This window comes from Alosa pseudoharengus, unplaced genomic scaffold, assembly GCF_046254945.1.
Source record: "Alosa pseudoharengus isolate Yale_2024_CS ecotype anadromous, Long Island Sound unplaced genomic scaffold, YU_APseudo_1.1 YU_APseudo_1.1_scf_20, whole genome shotgun sequence".
NCBI classification, from domain to species: domain Eukaryota; kingdom Metazoa; phylum Chordata; class Actinopteri; order Clupeiformes; family Clupeidae; genus Alosa; species Alosa pseudoharengus.
Window position 1 is genome coordinate 9089601 of NW_027468664.1, and position 22634 is coordinate 9112234.

Sequence of the window (22634 nt, forward strand, 5' to 3'; positions counted from 1 at the left end):
CAATGTAAATCATGACAGCTAGCTTGTAAAATATACTGCAAGTGCAAAGGTGACAATGATGGAAGAAAATCTGGAAAAAAAGTTAAACGCAGCACTTAATGCATGTAGATCAATGGAGTTGTATCCCATTTCTACTTGAAACGACTTTACTTTTGTATGAAGGAAGGCCATGGTCCTGCAAATAGGCTAAATATTATTTCCTTTTATTCTTAAAAACCATACACATTACTCAACAAGTTTCAAATGTAAATCAAATCACGATAATCATTTACATTGCTTAAGATAAACAGACATGTAGTACTTTTTTATTTTCTTTCCCAATGTTAAGATAAAAAAATAATAAATCCATAAAACAGATGGATAAACATTCATTCCCATGACAGGAGGAAAGCTACAGAATAAAACTTATGGATTCCTGTTTCGTTCCATTTCCTTTTTATTTGCAAATCTCAAGCTGCTTTTTGTTTATCCAATAAAACAAGGAAACAAAAAAAAAAAAAACGTATTTCCCCCAAAGAACTGTGGGATTGCCCCAACTGCTGAAAAATATATCCCTTACCTCATTCCAACCCCACCTTTCCCTTCAAGAGCCAGCTGAACAAGGGACTAACAGTCCAACCATGTAGCCTGGTGACTTACCTCTAATGCCACCCCTGTAGTTTACCAGCTACTTCACAATATGGAACAAAACATAACTTAACTGTGTGTTAGCATTACAACCATGAGCCTTTATTTAGAAAGCCCATTTCCTTTCATACCATCCTCCACCCTGAGTAGAATAGATTCAGAACAGAACCAAATCACAACCCCATGTTTGTAGTTAACCCCCCGACCCAATTGTGACTAATTTTTCATCAAATATCTCCCATCCCTCCCCCCACACACACACACTGTTCTGGTTCAGTAGGTTGAAAATTGTCATGAGTTTGTCCATAAAAATACAAAGATACATTTCATCTATGTGGTATTTCATCTGTATCAAAAGGTTGCTTGTATTTCCCAAGGGAGGTGTAGTTCAATAAAGTACCCTGTGCAGAGCTACCAGTGTATGCCTAAGATTTCTCCTTGCTTGGAAAAAAAGGTGTAGATTATTCTGCCATTTTTCCAGTATATCAGGTGTCAAAAAACAATAGTCTACAAATCAACTGCAGCAACATTTGGATGACTGGTCGGAGTCTTTCCAGATCAGATGAGGGGGAGAAGAAAACTTTTTTTTTGTTTTTTACCTTTTTCCATGTCCGCAAACCAGAACGCTTCAGGGAGCTTTAAAGTTTTCATTGAAAAGAAACCTTAAATAAAAAAATAATAAAACGATGAAACAATATTCGAAAAAAATAATCCACGCTAACTTTTTTCTCATTGACCATGACGACAGTTGAACTAGCTAAAGACATAAACTCCTTAAGTTAAAACTTAAAATTCTCTTTATATCATTTCATTCTTTTTTATATATTGTTTTCAAATTCAAACCTTTCCTAAGCCTGAGTAAACAAACCTTAATATGGTACATTGGCAGGGATGGATGCATCACCAAATAAAATGTGGACCATTTTTAGTTGAGTTTCAAGAGGGGGAAAACACAATATAGAGGAACAGTTTCCCCCGATGACAGCCATCTTATGCAAGAGTCCTGTGTTGTAAAAAGCTCTTTTAAAAACATGAGGAGACTCCTGTTGTGGCTGTCAGTGACGTTCCCTTTGAATCCTCTTCACACTATTGGAGGAAAAGGAGGAAAAAAAAAATGGAACCAGAAACTGGGCAGGGGGTCCCACCAACATGGAACACAAAGCTAATGTCAAAACATCTTCTTTTGAAAGCGATGGATTACTATAGAAATGTAAAGTCAGAGGCCCTGGTCCAAAAAAATTCCTTATGCTAACCTCACGCTACCACATCACCACAACCTTCTCTGGACCTGCTCACCTCTGCTCCATGCTGTACAAGCCTTAGTGTTGTCTATTTGGCTAAAAGGTTTCTATTTATCTACAAATATATAACGAAGAAAACTTGCAGGCAAAAATAGTTTAGTTTCCATAGAAACACCCTTTTTTCCTGAAAATACAGCAGTATCTGAAATATTTCCTCTTTTTTTTAAATGCATTTTAAACTCTTACTTTTCCTGCATCACAGCAGGAAAAGCTCTATCAACCAACCAACGGAAAGAAAAAAGAAAAAGTATCTACAAACTTTGTAAACAGACCTGCTTAAAAAACAAACAAAAAACATAAATATTTCAAAATATGAACAGCCAACAGAGCAGAAGATTAAAGTGTTTGTTGAATGAGCAAAAGGACCAGAGAAAAATGTACACCATCCAGCTAAAGAAAATGATAAAGGATTTTTCGTAATTTGTTACAGCTCGTCCTTAAGCCACCAGGACGACTGCCACCCCCCACCCCTTCAAAAATAATATTAATAATAATAATAATAATAATAATAATAATAATAAAAAAAAAAATAATCAGGTCACTTTCACTCTGAGTTTAGAACCACCCTTCCCATAAAACCAAAACAAAAGACTAAACAAAAACAAAAACAATAGCAGTTAAAACAGATTTATTGAGGAGAGGGGAGTGGAGGCAGATAGAATGAGAGAGCGAGCCGGAGAGTTTAGACCCTTAAATTCTTGAAGAGGTGTTAAGAATGACTACCAAAATAAAAATCCAAACAAGAGGCCCTACATTCGGCTAAATGCGTGCTTAGGTTTCTATCCAGCATGGGCTGAGCTTTCCAAGTAGGATGCTCCGCCAGTGCCTCCTTCCACTTTGACCTCTCTCTCTCTCTCGCCCTCTCCCTCTCTCCGCCTCCCTTTCCTCCATCCCGCAAGCCTTCCTTTCCACCCGCCTCAGTTAGTCCTGCCTCTCAGGGCATGTTGGTGGAGAGGGCAGTGTGGGTGGGATTGGGAGCGAGGCGCTGGATCAGAGGGAGGTCTCCAGGCTGTGCAGAGGGCTGGCGGGGGCCGACGGCGAGGCCCGGGGCTTACCGCTGTTGGCGTCCAGGAAAAAGTGCAGGCCGCTTTCCACGGCGTTATTGTTCTGGTTGGGCGAGGGCGGAGGTGGGGTGGTGGCCAGGGGTGTTGGGGTCGGGGTGGGGGTCGGCGAGGGGCTGGGTGAGGCAGTGGTGCCGCTGGCGTTGTTGTTGTTGCGCTTGGTGGGGGCGTCATCCTCGGCGTCCGTGTCGTCGATGAGGGGGATGTGCGGCTCGGAGTCCTCGATGCGGAACTCTGGGTGTGTCATGAAGTTGTGGATGGAGGTACGCGACTCGGGCTTCTCCAGCCCATCATAAGGACATAGGGAGCTACGGAATGCATTCACCACTCGGATCTGCAGGAGGGGAGGGCAATGAATGCAGACAATCAGTAATCAATACATTTGTGCTCAGTACTGTACTTATGAACATGAACACACACACACACACACACACACATATATATATAAAATCACACGTGTCCACACAATTTGATATTACAAATCCAGGTTAAAACTTCAGGCAAATGGCCGAGCACAATATTATTATGTGTACTATTAATATTAGTTCCACCACTTTTATTAATATTATTGATTATTGATGGGGACAATCTGAGTAATTGATCAACCCTTACAACCTCCCAAGGTGTATGAAGTGTCAGATAGGGCCTCCTCATGCAATATGCAAGGACAAGCACACACATACACACACACGCACCCATACACACTCCCAAGGCTGGTGAGTTGAAACAACTTTACTGATTTGGATTCCTTTGTTTTATCATATGCTATTCCTTATTCTTTTTGAGAGACAAAAGACCCTGATTCAAAGGCAGAAAGTAATAGCAATGAGAAAAGAAGAGAGAGAAAACAGAGGCAGAGAGAAGAATTGGACAGGGAAAGGGAGATTGCGTCTTACCGTGACTGTTCCAAATCAAATCAAATAGTTTTAAAAATAAATAAGTCTTAACACATTCAATGAAGTAGTTTGTTGTGAGACTCGAGAGTCTTGGCCAAATCAATTGAAAGAGCTTGAAGAAAGGACAGAGAGAAAGACAGAGACAGAAAGAGTGAAATCTACCAATAAGTAAAGTCAGGAAGAGGACACAAGTTATTTGTCTGGCATGCTTAAGGAGGAGTAGGAGAGAGTGAGGGACTGAGATCAGTTCATTTGATTATGGTTGTGGAGAAGAGGGGAAAAAAAATAAACGCAAGAGAGACAACTTTCCAGAGAGCAGCCAAGCAGATCTAAAGCTGTACAGCACAAACAGAGAAAAAAACAACAGACAAACGAGACTCGAGACAGAGAGAGTGCGAAAGAGAGGGAGAGAGCGAGAGAGAAGAGAGAGAGAGAGACCCATGCAGAGCGGTGCTACCTTTTCCTTCAACAGTAGTAAACCTTTGAGTATAGCCCATGACACATTGCATTAAGGAGGAATCTAAGGAGGAATATGGCGTAGTCAGTGGTCAAGGCTTTTTGTGGGTTGTGAATGATTGACTTTTTGCAGTTGACCAGACACACAGGACACACTTAGGCTATATAATAAAATATGGTTATATTATATAAGAGTCAAGAGTAGAAGTCAGAATCAATGTGTGGTTGACAGCAGGGTACCTAGAAGAAAATAATGTTAGCATTACATATTCCATGAGCTGGGGGAGAAATGAATGTATTTACATGACGACTTCCATCTCCAAACCTGTAAGAGAATGGTTGAAGCAGAAGTGGCAGCCCTTTGTACAGGAAAACAAGATAAGTAGTGATGACTTCAATAAACATATTAATGTAATATTTCTGCAGTCTTCCTCGTAATGGATTTTTCCAGACAGACATTCCCGAACCACCTAAAATGCTATAAAAACTAAATATACTACAACAATCTACTCCTCCGGAGTGTGTCGTCTCACTGGAAACACACACAGCCTTCAGGAAATCAACCCCAGGAGAAACCTATTAAGAGTCTCCAATGGGTCACACTCTCTATTCTAAATCTGGTGACCGTCAGACACATCAGCCAACATGGCCTTACACACACCCAGTTTCCTACACATCAGATTCTCCCTGACCACATTCAAGAGACACTGCCAGAGGAGAGCCGGTTTCATTTCACCGTCCTCTCCCATCTCATATATATGTATGTATATTGGTCATAGCCTTTGGGAGGTGACCATGGGCATATACTCAAATACATTTATAAAAACAGGGACTAGAGAGCGGCAACAGGGGGGGAGGGCCGAGGCACAACAGCTGCAGACAGACTAGACATAGAGTCACTCTGCTGGAGGGAGAGAGACAGATATGCACATGTGCACAGTCAATCTAGCCCTGAGAGGGGGGGGGGAGAGAGAGAGAGAGAGAGACCCAGCCACAAGCTAGAGAGCAAAACGGTGGACAGACGTCAGGGGCGCAGCGGCGTCCGAATGGCACAGTAGACAACAGCAACGCACATTTATATTTACATATACAGTCAGAGAGATAACAGCCGTCGCACACTAGCAGCAATGTGGAGCATGTTTGCGCATTTGTTTGGTTTTGAGAGGGGACAGCATGGTGGGGGATATAAAGGAGGGGGGGGCATTAGGGAGAAATATGTAGAACGTTAGCGAATGTCGCCGAGGGGCGACATTGTTAATCTCATGCACTAAGGAAACACGCACTCACACCCCACAGCGGCAGAAGCGGTGCTGGCAGCAGTGGCAGTAGAAAAGGCTACATGTGAAGGGCTAGAAACATTGGTTACATCGTGCTGTTGGCTGGTGCTGGAGGGCTGGCGCCTGAGGGCCCCCTGAAAGGAAGTGCCACTCTGGAACGCATTGACTACATCCATCTGTAAGGAATCAGAGAGCGTGACAGGGGCAGAGCCCACACAACGCACAGGAGAGAGAGAGAGAGAGAGAGAGAGAGAGAGAGAGAGAGAGAGAAAGAAAACAATTGAAGGAGAGCAAAAAGAGAAAAAAAGAAGAAAAAATAGAAATCAGAGAAGAGAGATGCAGAAACAAAAAGGGGAAAAAGCACATAAGAGAACACAGAAGAGAAGAAAAAAAGGCACCCAGTTTAAAGCCATTTCCAAGAGAGTAAAATAAGTACGAGATAACAGCAGCCAAGAGATGAAAGGGAGGGAAAAAGGCACTGCTCAAAAAGGAGTCTGACCAGGAAAGTAGCCCTTAGCTCAATCTAGCCCTTAGTCCTATAGTCCTATGGATAACTGCTGGCTGCTTTTAAACATCCATTACATATCTGGGCCAAGATGGCAGGTAATGGCTTCTCCGCCTCAGCGACATGGAACATGTTACGGATGAAAGGTACATACTGGCTCAGAATTGCTGAGGAGTCAGTAGGAATTGGAGGGAAACAGATGTGGGAATAAACAGATGGGGAGGATACTGTTTAGCTTGTAGTTCGTAGAGAAACTACTTGGCTAATTGGGAGGGAAATGGTGGTGCAAGAGAGCTTGGGAAAGCTGAGAGGAGAGAAAATTGTCTGGGCGCAAGAGGCAGTACCTGGGTCTGAATGCGGTTAAGGCCACGGAACCAGAGGATCTGGCCACGGCGCAGCTCACGCTCCGCGTGGTCGATCTCCTCCATTTCCTCCATGTCTTCCAGTTCCTCGGCGGGGATCTCATCCTTCTGCGTGCCGTGGCCCGCCGGCCTCAGGAACTTCAGCCAGCTCGTGGGAACTGAAGAGATGAACTACCAGAGCGTAGATACAACCAACTGAGTGAGGTAGTGCCTTTGCAACAGAACACTCAGGACTATAGCAATGTATGGACTAAAACAGAGGTAAACAATGCTACATGAACTGACAGAATACAGGTGCTTTTATTGCAAGTACCAGCGCAAGATCTTCGATTTGACATTACTTAGCAGAATTGGTTGATGTCAGTAATCTTATCAGTAACTATCAGTAGTGCAGACAGTATACTTACATGTACAGTATGACAATATTATTCCTAGTCAATCACAGATCAACTGCAAGACGATAGCATTACATGAATACACCAACAGGTGTTATGTATTTTGAGAATCTTTTGCCCATTAATTACCTGGACTGTGGCAGCCCACCATAGTACTACCTTATCTTGCTACAGCGTTACAATGCATTTGAAATATCTTTAGACTTATACGAGTAATTATACCTTGTCCCGCTGCTTTGGCAAAGAATCTCTGCCACGCTACCCTCTCCTGCTGTATGCATGTTAATTTTGAAAAGCTATGCTGACATAACTGGAATGAGTTTAAACTAGTAAAATTGTACTAGGCTTTAACCAACAGGCTACCTGATCAAATTTGTGTCCTATCCCAATTTGGTTTTATTGCACAACTGTGGACTCCATTTCTGGCAACGGGTTTTGTGCTTCTGATACGTCCTTCATATCACTACGCAAGAACTGGAACTTCATTCAAAAGTGAAAGCAGACGGTTGATTAGCTGTGTTCTAAAGAATGTTTGATTCAAGTTCAGCGTGTGTTGCGAACTATTTGTTTCTCAGCAAATGCCACGATAAACGGTAACAAATAGGCTAGGCTAGGTAGGCTAAAGTCATATCGTGGGGAGTTTATTATTTCGTGTAATAAGCGGGATAATGTATAGAACGCCGGTTCACCCTGTCGGGACTTATTTTCCCAATAATGACCGGCGTTCTATACATTATCCCTTACATATTGAGGATTAAAATCAGGTTATCAGGTTGTATCAGTCCCACATGACTAGTAAACAAAGGACCAGGAGATCATATTCAGTCTGCTCACCAGGAGAACATAGTGTTGACTTGTGCACAGCCAATGCACTGCTCAGTGACTAATAATAACCCTACAGTGATGGAGCAGTAAACCAACACACATCTAATGCAATGTTTATAATACTACAGATGCTTAGAACATCTGAAGACTTGCTGATGGTTGCCAGCCGTGTTTATTTTTATGTCTGGAGCATTTAAGCCATTTGTCCTTACTTAACCACTAGGGGGAGCCCCACTACCACAGTCAAAACATGACTCCTTGCAGGTGAGCATTGCGTGGCCAGCAGTGATGATGAAGAACTAGTCTGGAGGCTTACCTGACCCCAGAGGAGACAGCCAAAGCCAAGGAAGACGCACCAGAGCCATTGGTCAATAGTGAGACCAACACAGCTAAAGGGCTTCCCTCCAAATTGCACAATGACAATCTGCCAAGAGGAAGAATGCTTGTTAATAAAGGGAGAGGAAAAAGCATGCTGTGGTCACCAAGTTTAGATTAAGAATCAGAGTGGTCCCCCACCTGGATGAGGAAGGTGCCGAAGACTATGCTGCAGAAGATGAGGTTGTTGAAGATCCCATCAAACACGTTCCTCTCACCATGGATCTTACGGGCGTTGATCTCGTTGAAGAGCTGCATCATGACGAAGGTGTTAAAGACGATGGTATAGTGTTCGGAGGGTCCGGCATGGAGAGGGGCGTTTCTGCCGCTGTCGATGTCAAATATCTTCTCACCTGAGAAACACAAGCGTCATTAAAACAACTCTATCCGTCGACATAGGTAAAGGAAAAGTCTAATGAAGGGAAGTCTTATATTGGCAGGGTCATGTCATATGTCATATTATAAGAGATTGGTATTTGATTCTCAGTTAAAGTGAGGATGCACAGATACAGCACCGACCTGGTGGTCTGGAGTGAAGGAAATAGAACTAAAATTCCACGGTTGGGTTCTCCCATAATAAGTAGTGTGTCACTATGATATGGTTTTTGTGATTTGGGAATGAGCAGGGTTGATGGACCTTACCAACAAAGAGCAGTGAGAAGATGATGGTGAGCTGGTAAACAGCATGGCCAAATATGTTCTTCATCATGGTCTTCGAGATAAGAGGCTTGTTGCGTCCATAAGGCTTCCTGAGTAAGAGGGACTCGGTGGGGGGCTCGGTGGCTAGCGCCAGGGAGGCGAAGGTATCCATGATCAGGTTCACCCACAGCATCTGTACCGCTTTCAGGGGAGAGTCCTGCACAGGGAACCCCGACAATATTACACACAAAACGTACATTCATTCAACGTACGGAGAGTAGCATTAGATTTAGCTGGATGACTGACAGCATTAATCTACATCTAAAAACAAGCTCTGTGGTTAGGACCAGAGTGTTTCTGTTGCAAACGGAGGTCTTCAGGTACATGCACGGATGCAACAGAATGAATTTTACAGTCAAGGTTATATAAATATCACGGTAAGCACTTTGTTTCACAAGGTATAAAAATGAAACCTTCTTGAAATATTACTTTTGTTTACATATTTCAAGGTTTAACCCATTCGTGCTGGATGCTGCATGACGCAACATTGACCCTCCCGCTGGATGCTGCGTAGCGCAACATTGACCCTCCCGCTGGATGCTGCGTAGCGCAGCATGCTTTTTATTTCATGTTTCTAAGTGCTACAGAGGCTTAGATATTACATTTTGGTAGACGTTGACAGTTTTTAGTATGTTTTCAGAAAACCCTCAGGAAATAAGGTTATTTAGTCTAGAATGCCATAGGATTCTATAGGCGTTTTTAGCAGGCATTTTAGGAGTAAATGGGTTAATATGTGGGACCCCCAGGGATGGGAAAAGTACAGCTGGTGGATGTGTGAGGGATGCCAGTGGCGTGAATCCCGGCATAGGGCACGCTTCCCAAACTGGGGAGCAGTGTGATAGAGTGCCATCACTATATGTATGCGCTCTGACTGCCAAATCAACAAGCCTGGCAGTTTGGCGTTGCAGTCAAGCTGCAGGTTTGTTACCCTGGTGACCCGAGTTTGTGTTTGAGACCGAGTGGAGTGACTGCTCTCTCCCCTCGCTACACATATCCATTCTTAGATATACATACACCAATGTTAAGGTGTTGTTGAAGTGGACACAGAAATAAATGTATTTTTTTACCTTTATTATCAGGTTGAATATTTGTATAAAATAGGTTTTATTACCATTTCAAGTTGTTAACATAATTTAAGTAAGACTGGTTAAGTGAGTTGCATTATCATATACTGTCCTTTTTGTAGCATATTTATAGAATATGTGCTTATGTGGACAAAAACTTTACTGACTGAACTATATCAGTTTGTTTTGTTATTAGGCTGTTACTACTGTAAGTCTGATGCATATCTGACGTATTTCCTCGCCTAAATACGTTTTAAAAGGTCAACTGTAAAGTTCTAAAGTACTAAAGTTATGTTGGACGAAAATTGAACTTATATTTCAAATACCTGCAATTTTTCACACCGTACATCAGGTCACACAAGTGAGCGAATTATTTGTCTAGCAAAGGAATGGAAAAGGCGCTTCTGACCTTGGCTCCCCTTCCCACTGGGCCCCTGCATTATCACACCACGCTGGAGCTCTGTGTCAGTGCGCAGGTCGCCAGCCAACCGCCTACTTGTCACCATTTCACAGCCACCATTTCCAATTGCTTTTAGCCTGGCTGAGCAGTAATTAGCAGCTGCCACCTTGAGCAAGGGACAGGCGCAAGTGACTAGGGTGGGCTTTTTCACCCCCCTTTCATCCCTCTCTTCTTCTGAGAGAACGCGACTGCATGGATGAGTCAGGTCTTCGATAACTGAACTGTCTGACCTTTTGAGGTGAAAGACCATGTACAGGCTGAACCAAACGCCACAGAAAAGAACACAGATGTCCATTTACTAACTGTACAGTCCAAGTTTAATTTAATGTCGCTCTGAGCTACTTGGTTCTCATCAAGCTAAAACAAGCTGTTCACTTGATGACTGTGAGCAAGAGTTTGTGATTATGTACCAGCATGTTGACCTAATTATTTATATCAGAGACGTTACAGAACATTCCTTACTTCCACCAATTTAGGATACAAGGGCTTCATTCAGAACCGCTCCCGGTAATAGGTGTGTGTTTATGTACATGTATTTTCATAATGGCCATGGGCTCTGGGGCTGTACCTGTGTGATGCAGGCTCCAGTGAAGGCCACGATCACAGCTACCACATTGACGGTGAGCTGGAACTGCAGGAATTTGGAGATGCTGTCATAGACATTACGCCCCCACATCACCGCCCTCACGATGCTGCTGAAGTTGTCATCTGTCAGGATGATGTCCGACGCTTCTTTGGCCACGTCTGTGCCAGCGATGCCCTGTCAGAACAAAAGCACGCACACACACACATGCACACACACACACAGATGATCAGACCTGTCATGCAAACATGTCCATCATTTATTTGTATGTCCCCAGCAGCAAAACAGAGCATGCCCTCTTCTAAATAGTCCTTGTACTGGGGGGAGACCAGCAGGGATTTGCAACTGACAGGCTCGTTACCATAGCAAACCCGACGTCGGCTTTCTTCAAGGCGGGGCCGTCGTTGGTGCCATCTCCCGTCACCGCCACTACTTGTCTTTGCTCTGTGACGGTGCTGTCGATTATACCTGCAAAACAAAATCACTGTCTTAAACAGTGCCGTTACAGTGTTCTCTCAACAGCTCACCAAATCCACCCATGGTGGGCAGGTGGTAAGAGTGAATAAAATGGCCGTACCTTTCACTAGCGTGTGCTTATCTGTGGGGGAGGACCGGGCCAGCACTCGTAACTTGGGCCAGATCTTATCAATGCGTTCTTGTTCAATCTGGAAAGGACAACTAGATCTCAAAACAAGTCTCACACAATGTTCACATTTAGCCCTTTAACTACAGAAAATCAAAAATTGGTCGCACTTTTTTTTCTCGCTGATTTATTTTACTAGCAACAGGGGTAAGTAAACAAACGTTTCAGCCTTATGGCCTTCGTCAGTGTCACCCACAAGAAAACAAACGGGAGAGCGCGGTGTTTGCAAAAAAAAAAGCCCTTTAACTACAACCATGGTATTAGTTATAACTAAATCACACTTTAGTAATCAAATCAATTTTTTGCCAATTTCTCTCACCTCTCCCTTCTCATTTCGGATGCGGCGGTTGAACTCTTTTCCCTCTAAGCAGATGAAGTCGTCGCCTGGCTGCAGGATACCACACTTGGTTGCTATGGCGCGGGCTGTGTTGATGTTGTCCCCTGTGACCATACGCACGGTGATTCCGGCACGCTGGCACTTCCTTATAGCATCAGGGACCTGAGTGGCAAAGCAATTGGGGCGTTGGCATCCTCTTCAGCATGCAAATAGGTCTACATAAATATTTGGCAACTGAAAGCAGGATGTAATATTACTGGGGCCGGTTGCACAAAACATCCTTAAGTCTTCTGTTTAAGGGTTCAAATGTGAAGATAATTTACAGACAAATCGAAGCATTGATGAGTGCTGTTGACTGTAAAATGGTTTGTGTGTGACAGTTATACCCTACTTCAACAGCTTTTTCAAAAAGTATAAGGATGATCCTTTAAGCAAATATGCTCACTAGCTCACTATGCTCACACAGTGTATCACTTCTCCCCACGAAAGGGCCCCTTCATATTTAATCTGATGCCAGACATCTCTGGTGCTTCAGTGCTGCCATGGCTGATAAGAGCCTGGTCACAGAGTTCACTTCTGCCCCGCCAGACCAAGATTAATGGGTCATGACCTATACTACACCATACTATATGATGTTATTGCAAAGCATTATGGGTGACACCCATACTGTCACACAGCAGACACATTTCCCACTCTGAGGCAAAACCCTACAGTAATGGTGTAACTCAGGGGTGGGCAAACTTTTTGGCTCAAGGGCCACATTGGGCACAAATTGGCCAGGGGCCGGCCGCAAATACTGCTAATTTGATGACGTTTAACAAATGTATAAATTGTGCACTGTCGCTTTAAGAACAATTCACGTTTAGTTCTCAATGATCTTCTGCCAGCTCCGCTATGGCTAATGCTGTACCTATGGCTGTGCCCTCTCACAGTTTATAAATGGTCAATAGTGGGAACTACTGTTGCCTTCATGATTTCCTTTTTAAAGTTTCTTATAAGAAGGAGTTATCAATTGTCAACAATGACAAGCCAGCTGGAAATTGCCGCTCTCTCTCCCTCTCGTGAGCGCTCAGGCGTGTTCACAATTAAATGGAGTAGCATAACATAACATCTGCTGCAAAGGACATAACAAAGAGTAGGCCCGTCATCTCTATGTTATATGATGTTTTGACATTGACATTGTAAACATTCTCTAAGAAGAGTGAAAAGAAGTTTGCAGTAAAGCTAACCAACGTCGTCTCTATTGCAAGAAAAAAAATAGCGAGCAGCCCGATAACCAAATGAAATGCTCGGCGGGCCGGATTAAAGTGCTTGGCGGGCCAAATCCGGCTCGCAGTTTGCTCACCCCTGGTGTAACTGACCTAAACTGCACCATGCTAAAGCCTAACCACTTAGGCCTAACCGTTTATATATGTCAACTTGTAAGTGAGCGAGTGTGTGAAAGCCAGGGATGAAAATTAGCACCCGCCACCAGCCAGATGCAGGTGAATTTGTGCACTGGCGGGTGAATTTGGTTAACTTACCAGCCACTGTGGCGGGTAAATAGATATACCACAAATATACAGTCAGATATGGGTTGATAGTTAAAAATAATTAAGTGTCTCGTAGGGATCATGTAATGTTATCAGTAGCCTATAGGGGTAAATCGCGCTGATTTGAAGTTATCTACAATAACTACCAGTGAGCCGCAGTCTCCCCACCAGCATGGCGCAGCGCTTCACTTTTTGGCACTACCATAGGCACACAAAGTGCGTCCAAATTCACCCGTTCTTCTCTGTTCAACTACTCGCTAAGTACTCATCACACAGAGATCACAAGAAAGAGCATTTTCTCAGCTTTTAAAATGGTGCAATAAACGTTTTTTCTAGAAATGTAATCCATATTCTCTGCGCCCATCTCCACACCCATTTGTCTCGGTGGAATAGCTCACAAACTCTTTAATCAACACATGACAAATCGCATCTCTGAATAAACAGCAGACCTTTACGAACACAAAAGGTGTAATGCATTACTGTGTACAATAAGCCGTTCCAGAGTAATATGGTTTTGATTGTAGAAAATGTCAACGTGGTCTCCAACTTTGGGCTTTAAGCGTTTCTTAAAACTGAGCTGTGCTTAAATTGGTCAATGCATGATTTCATAACAGGCCAAATAGAAAATAAAATGTTAAATGTTAAATGTTAAATATAGCCTAGATATCTGTAAATATTAAAATCAGATTAAGGCTACACAATATAGTTAGATCAAGTCAGATAGCCCCAGAACTTATACCAATGGATTGTGTCTTAAAGGAGCCACACCACTTTTATGACACTATGGCATATGAATGCTGTTCTGTGACCTTTAGTATGTTGCTACTGTGCATGGAGGACGGGCCAATTATGAGTTCTGTCCAACACTGATGGTAGGTTTAGAGAGAAATTTAAATCATATCGCAATATTACTGATAACCGTGATAATTTGATATCATGACCAAAATGTTCATACCGTATCCGTAGTGGCTGCTGAAACAATTCAGTGGCTGGTAGATTTTGGAATCCACCAGCCACAGTGGCAGGTGGACAAAATATTTCATTTCCATTCCTGGTGTAAGCCCATTAACCCTCTATACCCCAGTGGAATTCTACAACAATGCCCCAGATTCCTGGGAATTCTAAGCGAAAAGGGCAATTTGAGAAACATTTCAAATAACCAAGAATAACTAAAAATCTAATGAAAAGTGTCAATTGTAAGTTTCTTTCAGTTTAGATTAGAAATGGCTCTTTCAAATGATATATGATCCATTAAGAATTATATATTCATGTTTCCCATAGATGGCCATAGGCCTACTCACTTACAGTCTCAAAGTCTTTCACTAACAAAAAGTTATAAATATGGTTCACATATTTCTGTATTAGAAGCTGGGAAACAAGATACTATATCAGTACTGATTTCATTGAAATAGACTGGCATATCTTGCACTTATTTGGGATTTAGCTAGACAGTTAAGCCTTACAGCTAAAAAATGATGAGGATATGAACTAACGTAGGCCAGCAAGCATAGCGCATGAAACCGTGACTCATTTGACTAAGCATGTCACCAAGAACAGGGACTGTTTAACCTGACATGGATTTACGTTTTGTTATTACATGCACATAATTTATCTAAACTTGATCAGTTGACCAACCTTCAACCTATCCTGTGCTAACATTACGAGTCTCAGACTAACGTTAGTTACCTCAGTGAAGGCATGAGTGAAGGTAGCAAATTAGCAGGCTATTTTTTTGTAATCACAGATGACGAGACATTGGCCTACTTGTATACAAATACATTTTCCTGACATCCATAAGCAGAAAACACAACGGTGGTTCCCGCTTTGGTTATTATAGTCAACATAAAAACTCATTGAGAGAGAACAGATACATAAGTAGTAGTTTGCAATAACTATCTGTAAGTGGGATAACGATAATGTTAGGTTTACTGTACATGCCAGAAAGGAGTAATGTTAATGTTATGTGTTAAGATATACTTTTTTTAATTGCTAACGTTAAATATATTACACTTTCATGATTTTATTTTGTCATTTTCTTACATCAATACGATCGTCACTGACATCAAAACATGGTGGATGCACATCAATACTATTTCATCTAATGAGAAAAGACGCGGACGCTTGTTAGAAGCCATAACTCCAGAGGCACCGTAAGTCCTCAGCCAGTCAGTCAACAGGCTAAACTCAAAAATACCGGAGAAATGTCAATAGCGACCTAGCCATTTAAGTGTGTCAAAATAAAAGTCTAATGTTTATGTATACACTAACGCTGTATTATTTCATGTATGAAGGTTATACTGTAGCAGATGTCTCTTTAAGAATTGCGGCCGGCCGCGGCCGTTACAGGAGAATATAGAACGGCCTTCGACGGCCGCTATGGGGTATAGAGGGTTAAAAACCATGCCCATTTCCAGAGCCATTACCTCTGGCCTGACCGGGTCCTCGATGCCCACTACGCAGATGCAGGTGAGGCTGGTGAGGATGTCTGTTTCATTGTCCCAGTCCGGCTCTCCGTCTGCGGCGGGGAAATCGCGGTAGGCCATACAGATGGTCCTAAGGCCCTCTGAGGCCATGGGCTCAATCACCTTCTTGACCATGTCATCCCGGTCCCTAGGCCGGAACACCCGTGCCTCACCCGAGGCGGTCAGGATCTTACAACACCTGCATGAGAGAGGGGTCGGGGTAAGAGAGTTAGAGAGAAAATGAGAGTGTGTGTGTGTCTGTGTGTGTGTGGTCATTTCCCCTGAGGCAATACGGCAGAAACCCTGCAGCAAGCTCCTTGTTAGAGGAGTGCATTAGACCGGCACATTTCTGGGGGAAATTGCTGCTCTCACTGCGGTCTTTGCCAAGATTGGAGGGAAAGGCTTTAGTGCAAAGCCTTGCTGCAAAGCTCCTTAGCGTAAATAAACACAGGCAACTTATGACTTTTAGCTGATATTCATAGAGTGAAATTCACAGTAGCAAAGACTAAGTCGCCGAGTGAAACGTGAAAAAGAAAAGGGGTTGGGGGGTAAATTGCTGCTTACTTCTTGAGGAGAATCTCTGAGGCGCCTTTGCTGAACATCCGGAAGCTTCCGTCAGCATTCTTCAGCACGGTGCTCATGGATTTTCTGACAGAGTTGAAGGTGTAGACTTTGTAGAGTTTCTCCTCAGGGATCTCGTTCCGTATTGCTTGGTAGTCCTTTTTCAAGTCCAACACGAAGCCCAGCAAGGAACATTCTGTTTTGTTGCCCACCTGACGAGGCAGGCCACCCTCTTTCTCCGGTGACTGGAAGAGGGGAGAGAGGACACACACACACGGAATGACTGAATCATCGGCTCCCTGTTCTCCATGCTCTTTTAGAATCTCAGACCCAGTGTGTCCTGAACACCAACTCTTGTGGTGGAGGAACATAAACAGAGGCTCCAGCCAGGCCAGAAAGCACATTAAGGCAAGGATGACCGAGGATCGATAGCATGGACTGAAATTTTCACTTCCAGTTGAGCTCAAAGATATGGAGGATAAGGAATATGCAACCAATGTAAGTTGCAGTCCTCTCTGTTCGATATAGAAAATGACTACAAAGCAACTTTACACACATCCCAATGCAGAAAAAAATTATTGACAAAATATTGTGTCGATCCCAATTTATCGTGCTATGTAAATGAAAATCAACAATCAACCTCAGCTACTGAGAATGTTGAGCGACTTGCTCTGTGCAATTCTCTGTTTTGTTTACAGTGTAAAAAAATATTTTAATATTTAGGCGCAAGTCCAAGCTTTTACATGCAGAACTGAAACCACAAAGGGCTTCAGCGCTGCATTTTTGCTATGGTGTTGGATTTCTCTCATAGACGCTATCTAGCTAAGATCAGTATATCCAGATAGTGAACCACCAGCTTCTACAACGTCAGCACAGAGATCCTCACCATGATTTTGGTAGTGTAGGCGGAGTTGACACTGATGCCCACAATGAGCAGGTCCAAGATGGTCGCTGGGATGGTATCCGCCACGGGTATCCTCCTGTGGTGTTTATCAGCCAGGTACGCCTGCACCACAGTCATCCTGTTCATAGTCAGCGTACCTGTCTTGTCGGAGCAGATGGCAGTGGCGTTGCCCATGGTTTCACAGGCGTCGAGGTGCCGGACCAAGTTGTTGTCCTTCATCATTTTCTAGAAACACAAAAACAGACACACACACACATCATTATGTTGCACTTTGTAAAAACCACAAAGTTGATTTACTTATTGCAAGTTAAACCAGTACAGGTCCACGTTTGTGGTGAGCTGATTACTAACGCCAGCAAAAGGCAGTCAGCTCCTCATTAGATTAGTCAGTGTGGCCCCGCAAAGAAGGATCAGTGAGTGTTGGTTTAATGCACTTTGGTGGGGATTGGTCACGGACACCAGCGTTCTGTGGTAAGCCACTAGTGAGGTGACAGGAAGAGGCTCTTACTTTAACTGAGTAAGCCAGCGAGATGGTGACTGCCAGGGGTAGGCCTTCAGGAACAGCCACTACCAGCACGGTGACGCCAATGATGAAGAACTTGACGAAGAACTGAATGTAGATGGGAGTGCACTCCTTAACCCACGGCAAGCCCTGCACCCAGAACGTGTCGATGGCGAAGAGAGCCACCAGGATGACAACTGTGATGGCCGACATCAAAAGGCCTGGATAGAACAAATACATACACAAACTCTAATTAATCACCATACAACTGCTATTATTTTACACATTAATGAAAAGGATGGGAGTGTCCAAAATCAATGGGTTTTACCAGCTTTGCCGATCTGGACAGCTAGTTTGGTCAACTTCCCCTGGAGAACAGATTTCTCCTTCTTTGGCAGATTGCTTTTCTTCTTCTCCTCAGCATCAGCTCCTTCATCACTGTTAAGCGGCTGCATTTCCATGGCTGCTCCATCCTGGGCTTTGGCTGAAACAGACAGTATCAAGGCTATTACCCAAAGGTACACACACACACACCCACCTTCTCTCATCTCCTATCTCTGTGAAGCTGTAGCATCTAATAGCTTATCGGACTGTTTATTAAGGTTTTGCACCTCCGTTCTAATGTTACGTCACCGTTTGTTTACAACTAGAGTGGTAGGCAAGGCACTGCAGAGTGGTAGGCAAGCCTACAACAGTCGGGTTGCATAGGCTACACAGTTACAAATAGCTTCAAAATTGAAATTTTAATATCAAATATTGACCGGGATGCCGAACACTTGTGTAGGGCAGTTGGTTTCACAATAAGAAGCAAAAAGGCGACGAACGACCATTTAGCCTAGCCTAATGGTGTAGCCTATAGGCTACTGTCTACGAAGACGTAGGCTAAAATACAACTATCTACAGTCATCCAAAAATGTATTGCCAGAGATAGGCTATGAAGGGAAAAAGTGCAGCATTTTAAACATGGCAAGAATATTTTTACTGGAACAGTTTGTTCTAATTTGTCTAGTGAAATTCGTGCTTGTGGACATCAATCACCTATCTTCTGTCCTTCTATTTCAAGTTATCATGAGTGTCATTTGATTGTATAATCACAACAAATGCTAATAAATGAAAACAGAATAGGCTTATGTGCTATAGCCTACAGGTCAGTTAGGCTAACTCCCGTATGTCAAAATAAACTGATTTGATCCTATAAATTGTTTAGCAATCACACACAACAACTTAACACAGCAACCTCAAACACCACTGTTGAACCTAGGCTAACGTTACTGCTTCAGTCATGTAAGAAATAAGCAGTTTATGAATTATCTTTACCCGTTTAATCAAGTCCACATGACCAAAATGACAGCATATTTAAAGGCTGAGCTAGCATAACAGCCCAATATAGCCGATGCTGCAATGGATAACTAATAAAAAGTTTCATACAATTAATGAAATCACTCACATTCTGAGTTTTTCTGGGTGGTTATATATCCATGCAGACCGTCTTCGAATAAGCCATCGCTGTTATATGTTATAATATGTTACAGGATTCATGACTTTAACGCCATTAATGTTACATGATGCTGACTGACGCTGGATATAACTGTAGGCTACCGTTTTAACGTCTGCCGAGTCTGCCTACCAAAACCTGTCGCTGTTCAGTTTAAGTTAAATGATCAAATATTGTTTGATTTTGTGTCAACTTTCAGAGGGAAGACATGTTCCTTTCTGGCCAAATGTCACAGCTTCTAAGAAAGTCTATCGTCTTCGTGTAAACCGAGTTTTGAACAGAGAAAAAAAGTTAGGCTACCATTAGGCTACATGCAGGTTCTCCCATAACGTTATCGATACCGATCAATGCACCAAATCAGGGCGATTTTAGCGAAATAACGTTCCTGTGACAGGCTATGAAATATTGAACAATGGGATAACGTTTCATCATCACCTTTATTGATGCCTGAAATGTTGACATTGCTGAAATACAAAGATATAGCCTACTGAGAGGCAGCTGCAGACAACAATGTTCAATGGGTTCAACTTGTCCCTTGCCTACCAGGTGGACGTAAACAAAGCTATAGAACCTAGAATACGTCACATGAAAAACGTTAATACAGGCTACTTGGAATTATGTAATTGTGATTCAATGTTAACCTAACAAAGAAAAGTCTTGACTGTCAACATGCTTGGGAAGCAGTGAACTTGCTAATTGCTTCCCCATAATCATTTTTGGGGCTTGATTGTGCCCGGGACTCTCGCCTCACCCTTCGGCCAACCTCGCCTAGTGGTACTTGAGGCATTGTCAAGGTAGAAGGCTGGATTAACCAAGTCAGGTAAGGGTGATTCAGTGACAGAACAAGATAAGTAGTCATTAAACTTATGCCAAAGACTACATCGCTAGCATTGCAATTAACTAGAGATGCACCAATATGGAATTTTAGGGCCGATAACGATAACCGATATTTATTGGTTTGTTGTGGCCGATACCGATACGATAACTGATAATATTAGTCTTGAAAAAAAATTGTGAAAAGTGATTTGGGGAAAGCATTTAATAAGCATAATTTTATTGCAATAATTTTACCTACCACCAAATGATGGACAGAACTCATAATAGTCCTCAATAGTACAGCAGTCAACATAACAGTAGCCTAGCCCTACAGTATGTGTGGCTCCTTTAAGTGAACCTGACGTCAGTGAATTGCGAGTGAGTGGCTAGAGAGTACGAATCGTTTTAATTTAGGATTAAACACTCGGCTCAGCTGGGAATAAGCTACAGTATAGCGACCAAATCAGAGTTTGTGAGGGAAACGTAGGTTTAGTTTCAACTGTGGGTAACTGAATAAAGCTGCAACTCCTCAGACTGTATCTTATGTCCGTCTACTCTGTTGCGCACAACCTGCTGCAGCAGAAATGAAAGGGGTTAGCCCCGAAGGTTTTAATAACTTATTATGATGACCTGTCTGGAACTGAAGCAGGAATGGTTAGCATATTTCTAGGTAATAATACAAAACCCAAGTTAAAGTAATGCAAATATAATACTAAAACACAACTAGGAACTAGGCCTACTCGTCCCACATAACGAGTTTGTTTATTTGTTTCCCCGACCAGCGCGGTAAAGTGCAAACACATCAGCACAAGACGACTCTAGATAGGGCTGAGCTCCGCTCTGGTAAGGTTAAATGGCGGATCATTCACGAGAGGATTTTGAGATGCACAGATTCCCAAATGAACGCATATCCACAGATTTTGTTAGAGTGGTGAAATACATTCACACCGCTGACATTATATTGAGGAAAAGGTATAGCCAACCAAGCTCAAGTAGCTCAGTGTAGCCAGACGGACCTTACGTAGGCCTAAATTAGGACTTTAAAAAATATCGGCGCAAATTATCGGCCAGAATTCTGTTATCGGACTGATAATAATATTTTCATTTTTTCACTTATCGGCCAATAATATATCGGCCGCCGATATATCGTGCATCCCTACAATTAACCAATAAAATGGTCAGCCCAGGAAAGCTTAAGCTCTGCTTAATATTTGGGCTAATACAGTGTGACTGAGAGCAACCAAAATTAGGTGGGCACTACATAAGAGCTATGAATTGTCTATTCTACTACTACCAGGGCATTTTAAGATTACAATCACAAAGTGAGCTAGCCATGGTACTTATGGTACAAAACATTGTGCTAATGTTACAGTCACTAAATAAATGTTGCTAACTGCCTAGTTGCTTTTATCAGATCCACATTTAACTTAAACAGTATAAAGGAGTAGGAGTCTATGCTGATAAGAATGCTTTATTTGCTTATTAGTGTAACTTAACATTCCACCAACCAAAAACCTTAAAACGTTCATATTTTGATAGCAGCCGGTATGATGCTTGAACCTCCTCGCTTCATTTGGGCATAACATTGCCATAGAGGCAGCATTGTGGGTGGGATTTAGGACAATATTGACAGGTTATCAGCCTAATAATGGGGAGGCAAACAGCATTAATGCCTGTAAACTTGAATTAGCCTCATCTCGGCCCGACTCGGCAGTGGGTTTGCGGCTAATGTGTGTAGGGTCAGAACAGGCCATGAGGACACAACCGCTGGCAAATCTTTTCAGCCCGTCACCATCTTCCCCCTCACAAACGGAGAGAACGAAGACCCATTTTCCCCAGGACTCGGGGAATGTTAAACTAATTAAGTATATTTCACTGAGCGAAAAATGTAATTAAGTGAGGTGGAAATTTAATTACTCCAGTCTACACTCTGCTGGCGGTTCGGGCTGTGGCTTTCTACACTGGCCAGGCAGACACCATTTAAATTCCTCCAAAGCTATGTTCGTCTCTCTTCCAGCTCAACTCAGTCTGTCCAAACACACATACGCATCAAACCAAGTAACCTTGGAGACACAAAGCCCTCTTTGCTGAGGCCAAAAGACTGATGCCCACACCATCCGTCAATGTGGAAAAATCATTACTGCCAGCCAGCCTTCCAAAACACACACACACACACACACACACACACACACACACACACACACACACACACACACACACACACACACACACACACACACACACACACACACACACACACACACACACACACACACACACACACACACACACACACACATATACAACACAAAGTCACATGACAAGACTGATCTCACACTGTAGTAGCAAAAAAAGCATAGGGGTCAAGCCAAACCATGTCTGAAGAGTGTGTACTGATTTTGTGTGCGTGTTTTAGAGGGGGTGGGGTGGGGTGGGGGTGGCACAAATGGCTTCAACTACTGAGAAGAATTAAGCTCTCTTCTTGGCGCAATTTGC

General features: G+C 42.9%; 1 protein-coding gene across 9 annotated transcripts in view; it reads right to left on the reverse strand.

The window, feature by feature from the left end:
* Positions 1-182: 182 nt before the first annotated feature.
* Positions 183-22634, reverse strand: part of atp2b1a (ATPase plasma membrane Ca2+ transporting 1a) — a 44599-nt gene continuing 22147 nt past the window's right edge. For 8 of the 9 annotated variants that reach the window (XM_076296479.1, XM_076296486.1, XM_076296478.1 and 5 more), the window contains 14 exons: positions 18156-18311; positions 17834-18048; positions 17308-17550; positions 16425-16666; positions 15822-16059; positions 11849-12028; positions 11464-11551; positions 11248-11354; positions 10872-11063; positions 8723-8936; positions 8222-8433; positions 8022-8129; positions 6468-6656; positions 183-3323 (listed from right to left, as the gene is read on the reverse strand). In XM_076296479.1, coding sequence (XP_076152594.1) covers positions 2919-3323; positions 6468-6656; positions 8022-8129; positions 8222-8433; positions 8723-8936; positions 10872-11063; positions 11248-11354; positions 11464-11551; positions 11849-12028; positions 15822-16059; positions 16425-16666; positions 17308-17550; positions 17834-18048; positions 18156-18311 — 2789 coding nt within the window. In that variant the 3' untranslated portion in view covers positions 183-2918. Of the gene's footprint in view, positions 3324-5707; positions 5795-6467; positions 6657-8021; positions 8130-8221; positions 8434-8722; positions 8937-10871; positions 11064-11247; positions 11355-11463; positions 11552-11848; positions 12029-15821; positions 16060-16424; positions 16667-17307; positions 17551-17833; positions 18049-18155; positions 18312-22634 lie in introns of all 9 variants that reach the window. The other variant, XM_076296487.1, reaches the window with a different exon arrangement.